The sequence below is a fragment of the Bidens hawaiensis genome, unplaced genomic scaffold (genome assembly GCF_021521415.1).
Source record: "Bidens hawaiensis isolate Kalapana, Puna unplaced genomic scaffold, B.hawaiensis_p1.1 tig00004774_1, whole genome shotgun sequence".
Lineage (NCBI taxonomy): Eukaryota > Viridiplantae > Streptophyta > Magnoliopsida > Asterales > Asteraceae > Bidens > Bidens hawaiensis.
In genome coordinates, this window is record NW_027491298.1 from 110,940 (window position 1) to 121,784 (window position 10,845).

The following is a 10,845-nucleotide window of genomic DNA, read 5'->3' on the forward strand; positions in this document are numbered from 1 at the left end:
TTAATATTAGAGCGTACTTCCTTTTAGCATCACCAGGCACATGAACAGGTGAAACGAACAAGTAGTTGGATAATATCTTTTTTTCTTTTTACATAAAAATAATGTGTTACAATTTATAAATCATTACTAATATTTATTTTAATTAATCCGTATAATAAATATGTTTATAACATAGTAACTCTTAAAAAAATGGTATTTGTAATACTTTATTTTAATTAGATTTTAGAATTTAGTGAAATCTAATAAACATTAATGAATATTGTTTTTATCGTTTTTATTATATGAATGTAATACGACTTCGCATAATAATAATATCCATTGGTACATGCATGTGCTAAAAGCTCTTCAAGTATTTTATGTCTCCGATCATATCTTAATATCAATCATTGATGTCAAGCATTGCTTATGTGGATAAGCAATTCAGATGGATACATGATTTTGTACTGCTCGGGTAACATCATGGAATTACATTCCGTTCCACAACAATATTAACTTTTCCAGACATGATGAATTTTTTTCCTAGTATTGAATAAAAAGATAAATACATACAATCATTTTCTTCAAAATAATTAAAAGCCTCTTCCAACACTTGGTAAGAAAAGCAGTCGATTTCAAATTGAATAAAAAATATCTTTCGTAAAGGATCGAAAAAGATTCTTTTTAAACAAGGAAATTAGAAGTCGCTAGCTTGTTCTATTATTAATTTATTATTATTATTATTATTATTATTCAGGTTCACTTTGATACTCATACTACCGCTATAATCACCACACATTTTCTTTCTTTCCCTCGAAAAAACTGTATTTCTTCTTCTTCTTCTTGTTCTTCATATCTGCAACTTAAGGTAATCTATCTTTTGTTTTGATTTAACGCTAATCACAATTTACTACCTAATCCATCGATTAATTACTTGCTTTTTGAAATCAAAAATCTACAATAACAGTTACTCGATTTCCACAAATTTGTTCTTTCAATATCCAGAACACATTTGATTAATTCTTGTAACTGTATTTTGACGTTTAATACTTACTTTCAATATAACTTCACTTAGGGTTTCGTCTGCTGTCAGCAAAACCGAACCGTTAACCCAAAATATTAACCAAATAACCGAACAAAACTGACGCTTATGGTTAAGTGAAGCTGATTAACTAATCATTCGGTTATGGTTGTGGTTAATGTGTCATCGTTAAAACTGACTTTAACCAAAACCGAACCGAACACTGTATGCTTGTGTTTTCCAAATTTAATACCTCTATTTTATCTTTTATACCTCTATTTCTAGCTTCGAACATTTAACTCTATGTTGCGACTGTTTATAACATAGCTTGGAACCCACATATTTTAGCTTTGAAACTTTGTAATTGAGTTCGGAACACCATAGCCGAACCATTTTTAATTACAAAGGAAATTGCATTGGACAACTAACCCAACTTAACCAAAACCGACCATTCGGTTATCGTTAAGCCCTGACTTTGCACACCCCTTCACTTTCAAGTTTCATCTGTAATTAATTACATCTCTTTGACTTTTTCATTGCCAGGAAATTTAGGTTAGGTGACCTGCAACAAACTACTTTAACAACATTATTATTGTTTAGTAATTATACAAGAAACTGTAGTGGTTGAGTGATGTTGTTTCTTGCAAGCCAAGAAACCTAGATGATGGTCACATCTACAGTAATTGGACTAAGGGCATTGGCTTCATCTTCTTACTATTCTGATATCACTGAAAAGCTATCAAGCAGCCATGATGTAGGATACATATCTGCCCCGATTAAGAATGTGATCGCTGCCAAAAAATCATCCACTTATGGCCATGGTTTTGTATCCAAACGACATACTCAAGATACGCGTTACATCAGAGCTCTAAAGCAGCATGCTGATACCGGTTCTGATTCTTTAACTATGGAGAACTGGATTAAAGAATTTGAAGGGTTGGAACAGGAATATTCTGATCAAGAGTTTTCAGTTGATGCTTTACTGTTGTTGCAGAAATCTTTACTGGAAAAGCAGTGGAATCTTTCGACCGAGAGTGCGCTGAATAAAGTCAAACCGATAGAGGAAAGCAGCAAAAGGGTGGTTGTCAGTGGTTCTGTAAAATCTGCACGTAGACGTAGATTAGATTCTAAAAATGAAGCTGGTTTAAAACAAAAGTTGAAATTCGTAATCAGTTCAGAGTTGCTCCAAACTCATGCAAGTGATACATTGTTAACTCATGATGAGGTGGCGGTTTTGTCAAAAAAGATTAAAACGGGCCAACGGTTAGAAAGGTGGAAATCAAGGTAATTGAATATCATATGCATATGTTTGTGAGTTCTACATTAATACTGAATTTTAGGAAGTGTATTCTATGGTTTTGGTGATTAATGCTATGAATATTTTCAGACTGAAGGAGAAATTGGGATGTGAACCATCTGAGGTGCAACTTGCAGCGTCCATGAAGATTTCACGAGCCGAGTTGCAAATAAAACAGATTGAGTGCAAGTTAGCAAGAGAGAAGCTAGCCATGAGCAATATCCGTTTAGTAATGTCGGTTGCACAAAAATATGCTAACACGGGAGTTGAAATTGGTGACCTAATTCAGGTGTCTTTTATCTTCAGTTATGGTTAATAAGCGAGTGAGTATATTTTTAAGTCATAACTTAACATTTAATTTGTAGGGAGGTGTAATTGGACTACTGCGTGGGATAGAGAAATATGATTCGTCAAGAGGGTTTAAGATATCTACTTATGTTTTTTGGTGGATAAGACAGGTGAGCACAATAAACCTATTTTTTATTATAGTTACTTCAATCAAGGCGTTTGAATAGTGCACGCGATACTCCTTTTTAACTTTGATCTGCTTAAATTCAGGGTGTTTCAAAAGCATTAATTGAAAACTCTAGAACCTTAAGGGTGCCTACCCATAATCATGAAAGATTAAGTGCAATACGACACGCCAAGGCTAAGCTCGAGGAAAAAGGAATAGCGCCATCAATCGAAGTAAGTTAAACGATATATTTACATAAATTTTATCTTTATCTCAAATTTTAAACTTTAGCTAATGAGCTATATCTTTCGGTGATGTAGAATATTGCCGAAAGCTTGAACATATCAACAAAGAAAGTATTGAATGCCACTGGGGTACTTGAATTGCTTGCAAAATCTTGTTTACGCTTTCAGTTTTCTTCATTTCTTTCCTTTAATTAATGTCAAGGTCTTTTTTTGTAGGCAAAATGCAAAGTGTTCTCACTTGATAGGCCAGTATCCCCTTCTTTAAATGGTCTTCCGGGTCAAACCTTTCACAGTGTAAGTCTGGATATTTCCACTTTTTATTTGTAACTCACACACGCCTGCATAAACACGATTAATACCACATGGTTTATTAGTAATAAAAATTAATAATATTTGTTAACACTTGTTACTATAATATTATTGCAGTATATGGCAGATGATCATGTGGAGAACAACCCTTGGCACGGAGTAGATAACTTGGCCCTCAAGGTACTTAACATGTTTTACAACAGTCATCTTTTTTGTTCCTTTTTTGTTATTTATTTATGATCTACCAACTTTACCCTTTTACACACGCCCTTGTGGCTGCAACAACCACACATTGGAGAGTGATTAATTGATGACATTTCATTTTCTAAATCTACACTAGAAAACGTCAATAAATGAGCATTTTTTTAATTGCTTGGTTGTTATTTTGCAGGATGAAATGAACAAGTTGATGGTCACAACTTTAAGGGAACGGGAAAGAGAGATCATACGTTTATATTATGGTCTCGATAATGAGTTCCTTTCCTGGGAAGATATTAGTCGAAGGTACCAAATCAATTCCTTTTTTTTTATCTGCAAAATGTTAATTGGGATTGATTTTATGTTTGTTAATGTAGTGTTCAAGTCATCACTCCCTTCTTTTTAGAACCGTTTAACCCTACACTTAACTCGCCTAGGTTGAAATGGGTCAAAATTGGTTCAGGTTGAAACAGGATACTTTTTATTAGGGGTGTCAATCGTGTCAAGTTGATGGGTTGAATTGTTCAACCCGAACACGACCCATCTATTTATCTGTTTAACCCATTTATCTAAATGTGTCAAACAGGTTGGCAGGTTGGTTGGTAATAATCAAGTTGTAAGTGCTAATTGGGTTGGTGGGTTAAAGTTATGGGTTAAACAGGTCAACTCAAAGACGGCCTGCTTAATTAAACACGTCAACTCAAATATGACTCGCATTTAAAACTGGTTAGATATGGGAACCCAAACTTGATTATTTCATGTCGTGTTTCAGGTTGTGTCAGAGTTTGGCACCCCTACTTTTTGTTACGTGTTGAAATGAGCTTGGTTGGGTTGGGGTCGGCCAAAAAGTTTTGAATTTCTGAAAGTAAATAATACATTAACATGGTATAGAATTACAATATTAGTAGGTTGCATGCATTAAAAACAGATTTCATTTATAACATAATTATTAACAATTTAAATCATAATAGAGTTTACATCAAGACAGAGGGCAAACGGGCAACAAGCTGCGCCGCAAGCCTTTTTTGGATAGCAAAACCCAATCTTCTAAACACTACATCGATATATCTTGGAGTCATAACATTACTGTGCATAACCCATTGGACAAGATAGATCTTGGAGTCATAACAGATTTAGGATTTCTTTTAACTTTAGCCCGTTTAGGTTTTATCAACTTTTTAATTTGTTGCGTTTGAGATATAAAAACAATCAAATCATTGTTCCATGTTAAAAGGATAAACAGTTTAACGGTAAATAATTGTTGTGATAAAGAAAATGGAAGCCAACTGTATAAAAAGGGTAAAAATGTAATTAACAATCTTAAGCGTGTTGCAGGATGGGGTTGTCAAGAGAACGAGTTAGGCAAATTGGTCTTGTTGCGCTTGAGAAACTAAAACATGCTGCCCGGAAGACAAATCTCGAGGCTATGCTAGTGGAGCATTGATCTGCTTGCTATATAGGACTAGGTAAAATGGCTGTATATACAAACGATAGATACATATGCATACATATCACATATATATACTTAGTATGTAAAGGCTTGATACATTACAACAACATTGATTGTGCAGAAAACGTATATAACATGTGAAGATATACACGTATCATAAGATTTTGTTCTTTATTTGTGTGTTGATTTACAGGTGTGATCTTGGTTTCTGTTGTTTATATGCATCAATTTATGTGTTTATATGTGATTAAATGATAATGGAAAATAGTTTGAATTTGATTATTTGTGTATTATAGTAGACCTTTTAGACATGCTATGTTGATTTGGTTCATTTAGGAATTGGTTTGGTGAATGTGTTTCGATCTAGTTGTGTGGTCGTGATGGTAACAAATTTTGAAGAACATGAAGAAAGTGAATCCTTACTAGGGTGTTGATGAAGAAACGCTAAACTAATCCCTGTGGGGTTTAGCTTAATATCTTAACCGAGGATAGGTTGTGATCAGATGGCCATGTGTTTTGACAGCTTCCACCTGCAAAACCGAACACCGTGAGCTCGTTACGAGAAGGGGACCTTGGGGGGGGGGGGGGGGGCCTTGTAGCATTCGTTAATTTTCAAGCCTGAAACCCGACATCATTAACATATACGGTGAAAATCTCCATTTTGGTATTTTGGCAATTTGAGGTTTCAAATGATGATGAACTTAGATAAAAACTTGAAGGATTTGTCACGGATGTGTAAGGAATAGCTTGTGAAAGTTTGGAGAACTTTTGATGGTTGAATTTGGATGTAGAGAGAAAACCTTGAAAAACTTGAAGTGTTTAAGTTAGTAATGAGCCATAAAGCTCTGATACCACTTAAAAATGATCTGGAATCTTGATGTAGATTGCAATTAGGATCTCTAGATATTACAGCCTATAACTCAATATGCGGAATCCATTGAGAATGAACACAATCAAGTAAACATTAAGCTCATATCCATTGATAAGTTGAAAGATTACAAGATATAACACTTTGGCTACTTTCTCACTTTGAAATAACGCATAAGTCCACTATTTATAGGACTCAACATGAAAGACCATAAACCCCATGTATGTTATACGACGTATAAGATATACGCCGCATAACTTATGCGGTGTTTGTGACTTATGCGCTATTCAACATACACTTTACATATTTGACACTTTTAGTCCTATACAATCATATCTAATACATCTAAGACCCTAGCAATAGACATTATGCTCTAACAATAAAAGTAATAGTACATATTTTCTATCTCCACATACATGTTACATGTCAATTCCCCTATTATTTTAAACTGTCCATAACTTTTTCATGCAACATTATTTTTTTTTAAATTTCACCATAATAACAAGCGTTTTTTATCTTTAATATGAGTATCATATTTCTATATATATAAAAAAAATACGTCATAGTTTTTTGTGTCTTTTCGTCATTGTGTCTTTCTGTTTGTCATTGTGTTTTTTTCGTCATTGTGTATTTCAAATCATCATTGTGTTTTTTAAATGCTAATAATACTGTTGTGTAATAATAATACGTAAATATAATGATAAAATAACAACAAATTATATAATACATAAAACACAATGACAGTGGCTACCCAAGGTTTTTGGAGGCCTCAAGCTAACCATCAACATGGGGGGCCTTTTGAAAAACTTGATATAAACCCTCCTTTACCTGTGCTAGGGATCGATGTTGATGAAGTTACAAAATTTTGTTTGAACTTTGAAGTTATATAACTTGTGTTTATAAAAAAATATGTCTACATAAATCTACCTTTTTAGCTTTATTGATTCTAACTGATTATATATTAGATTATATATTGGGCAAAAATAGGGCAAAGTTTGTAGTGTAAAAATTGGTAGATTACATGTTATAAAGTAATAAACTATAAGTAATTATTAACCTCAAATTCAGTGATATCTGAATTGGGCGAATCCAAATCAAAGTGCAAATCCAAAATTCTAAAGAATACATGCAGACCTTGGTCCCTCGATGACTGGTATAAAGCATAAACACTTTACAATCGTCAAACCAAAATAAAAAAAATGCAAAATTTAAATTCAAATCGCAATCCGCAATTCCAAAATGACCAAAACACGTTACGCATAACATAGTTCGCAAATCGCAAGAGTAAGAAATACACTCGGTCGTATAAAAAGATGAAGAATTGGCCAATGCCGCTTTCCAAAATTGGCGATTGGAATTCTAGAGACGTTAGAGAAATTTCCATATAAGCATATGCCACGTTAATTGATTGATTGTGCCAATTTTTACGCCTTGAAGTCTATTCAGTTTAATTAAAAATGTATAACCTATTAACGTTCTTCCTCCAAAGTAATAACATTTCAATTTAATTTTAATTATTATTGTTAGTATTGATTTATAATCAATTATTCTCTTTTAATGTATTTTAATAATGTTGCCATCTTTTTCATATATATTGGGTTCCTATGTATATATTGTACTTATCAATACTGAATAAAGTGATTTTGGTTAACACATTCTTTTATATAACAATCTGCTGATTTGCATATTATTAATTAACCATGCATATAAATATATATGTTTTGTTCTAAAAGTACGGGGCCTTAATAATTTTGTGGCCTTAAGCCATTGCTTGAGTCAACAAAGGAGTAAGGCTGGCATTGCTTAATGATGAATACATATTACACAATTACATAAAACGTAAAACACAATGATGAATACATATAACACAATGACCTGAAACGTAAAATACAATGGTGAATACATATAACACAATGACCTGAAACGTAAAACGCAATGGAAACTACATATTACGCAATGACATGAACGTAATACACAATGACTAAAACACAATGATAAGTAGAAAGACAAATGATGAGCACAAAAACACAATGACAATCAAAAAGACATAATGACGTAATCTTTGTTTTAATTGTTATCATTAATATGAGTATTAATTGATAACACAATGACCAAAATCTATAACACAATGCATAGAAAAACCCAATTAAAAATCATAATGAACAACCAATAACACAATATAAAAACCCACTATTTTTTTTTGTTTTTATATAACAATATGATACTCATATTAAAGATAAAAAACGCTTGTTATTATGGTGATTTTTTTTTTTAAAAAAAATAATGTTGCATGAAAAAGTTATGGACGTTTTAAAATAATTGGGGAATTGACATGTGCCTTGCATGTGGAAGAGAAAATCAACAAAAGTAGGTCATTACCTTTATGCCCTTCTCATCAATTTATTATCTTAAATTAATCTCCACAATTCAAATTTAAGATCAATGGATTAGATTCCTTCTCACCATTCTCATTTTTGTTGTCCTTTGTATTTTAACTTTACCCTCTTTATACTTACTTACTATTGTTATTACTTTATATATGTATGTATATGATATATAATGTATAAAATTAAAGAAGTGTTTATGATGTTTATGTGGATATCTTTGTGCCTAACACCTTTCTTGATTATGATATAAGCGGCTCGTGCTACCAATCTGTCACACCCCGACCAATGAAGGCGGAAACGTCGAGGCGCGACATGATTGCTCATTACACAATGACACTATAAAGTTACAATATTTAAACAACTCATTTAAATCCATATCATCACAAATAACACAACAATTGTTCATATAAAATGCCAAATAGAGAGATAAACAAATAACTTGTTCTTTTATTTTCTAATATCCTAAAGCCAAGATAATAAGTTTCTTCAACTAATCCAATCAAGCTAACATCAAACCTGTAACATTGCATAAAATAGAGGTTGTCAACACGAAGGTTGGTGAGCAATTTTCATAGTTTTGGACAATAAGTATATAGTATGAAATCCACAACTAGTATATGAAAACAATAAATAATAGCAACAATTTAGATAATAGAACCGTCAATAAGAATACATTGACGGACCGTCAATAAGAATACATTGACGACAATAATGAAATCGTCAATAAGAATACATTGACGACACCTTTCTATATGGGGATACCATATATACTCGGAATTAACGTATGATCATACTTTGATGAGGCTACCCGCCTTAGCATTCAAGAGGCTACCCGCCTTAGCATTCAAGAATTTGCACATAATCATGTAAAGCATATAACACCAAATCGGGCGTTTATTTAAGTAAACATATACAATACGTGTTGTGGTTTAAGACTCAAGTATAAATCATTTGAATTTGAATAAGTATGCAATGCCACCCCCAAAACGAAAGATGGAAAACGGGGGATGAAAAACTACTCACATTAACAAGTAACTTGAAAGATGGTGTCGTGAATAATCGGAGAGATCGGTTTAACGAGCAAGACCTATATTAAACGGGTCTTGTGTTAGTAGGTAGTCTTGGAAGGGTTTAAAATAAAATACATGACAAATAAAGTAAATAAATAAAGTTTATGATTTAAAATGTAAATATTTGAGAAATTAAAGAAACGAGTTTTGTAAAATAAGTTTACTCGAAACCGGGTCTCGGTATTCTATTCATTAGTTTTTTTCTTTTTTTTTACTCAACCTATGTTAAGTAATAACGTGGGTTAAAATGCGATATTGCAAAACCCTTGGTTATAAGAATACCAAAACGAGGTTTAAACGAGTGTTCGGGTTTGTCGGTTCGAGACTTGATAATTGACCAAGCTCACAGTTAACTTCCCAAAATAATAAATGTTATGAGATAACCCAGTAAAATCAAAATAGACTTAACCAAGTATGTAGTTCTATTGTGAAGAACCTTAACGTTCGTTAAGCGAGTATACGACCTTATCGGTTCGAACTTGTTATAAGATCAAGTTGGTTACCGACATGCCAAGTATGTTTAGAAATTAACTAAAATTGATTTAAAATATAATCTTGAAGAAAAATATGAGTTTTGGTGGCTAAAAACACACTTGTTTGTCTTAAGCGAGTGAACTCGGTTTAGTTCGGTTTTTGGTTCGGTCCTTGACTCGGAATAAGACCGAGGATGGTTACCACATAACCAATTACCATGGAACTTGTAAAATAACTTATAAATAATAATACTCAAGTTTTACATTCAAAAAGTTAACAATAAAGCTTTTAAACAAAAGTTTGGTTTTTGGTTCGGTCCTTGACTCGGAATAAGACCGATGATGGTTACCACATACCCAATTACCATGGAACTTGTAAAATAACTTATAAATAATAATACTCAAGTTTTACATTCAAAAAGTTAATAATAATGCTTTTAAACGAAAGTTCGGTTTTTGGTTCGGTTCTCAACTCGGGATGAAACCGAGGCTAGTCACCTCATACCCAATACCATGGAACTTGACAAATATGAACAATAAACTAAAATATGTAGAAGTTAAGCAAGTATAACAAGTTATATGGTTAGATTTGTTAAATATATAAACAAGGACTACAAAGTCCTCCATGTAACCTTGCCTTACTAGCCCGACATTTCAACTGGCCGAGACCGGAGAAATGAAAGACCGAAGGTAAAAAAGGAGTGTATATTATATATATGTTGTAACATCGAGCTTTAAGTATTGAGAAGTTAGTTAAAATGAAAGATTAGCTTATGAAGAACAACCTTAGAATTCAAGAATTTGAGAGAGAAATGAAGAAATGAGCAAGCACAAATGAAGAAGATGGGTGTGTATATATAGGGTAAGTTGAATGAGTCTTTCATAAAGGGTGTTTCATGAAAATGGGTTGGTTATAGACCCAAGAAAGCACATACTACAAATGGGTCCTTCAAGTCTCCATTTTGGTAGTTTTAGTCCCTGGAGTTCGTTTTGAGCGTTTACGGGGAATTTTAAGAACCGGAAAGGGTGTTTTTTTTTATCCAACAACTATAAAACAAATATTTAACATACAATTTATCATTTTGATAATATCGAAA

The 10,845-nt window shown here is 32.6% G+C and overlaps 1 protein-coding gene across 1 annotated transcript; it reads left to right on the forward strand.

The window, feature by feature from the left end:
* The first annotated feature begins 1,658 nt into the window (after nucleotides 1-1,658).
* LOC143628060 (RNA polymerase sigma factor sigA-like) lies at nucleotides 1,659-5,130 on the forward strand. The gene is made up of 9 exons (XM_077097735.1): nucleotides 1,659-2,281; nucleotides 2,385-2,583; nucleotides 2,660-2,752; nucleotides 2,853-2,981; nucleotides 3,069-3,122; nucleotides 3,210-3,287; nucleotides 3,420-3,482; nucleotides 3,694-3,806; nucleotides 4,836-5,130. The coding sequence occupies exons 1-9, from the start codon at nucleotides 1,659-1,661 to the stop codon at nucleotides 4,942-4,944; spliced, it is 1,461 nt and encodes a 486-aa protein (XP_076953850.1). The 3' UTR covers nucleotides 4,945-5,130.
* Nucleotides 5,131-10,845: the final 5,715 nt, after the last annotated feature.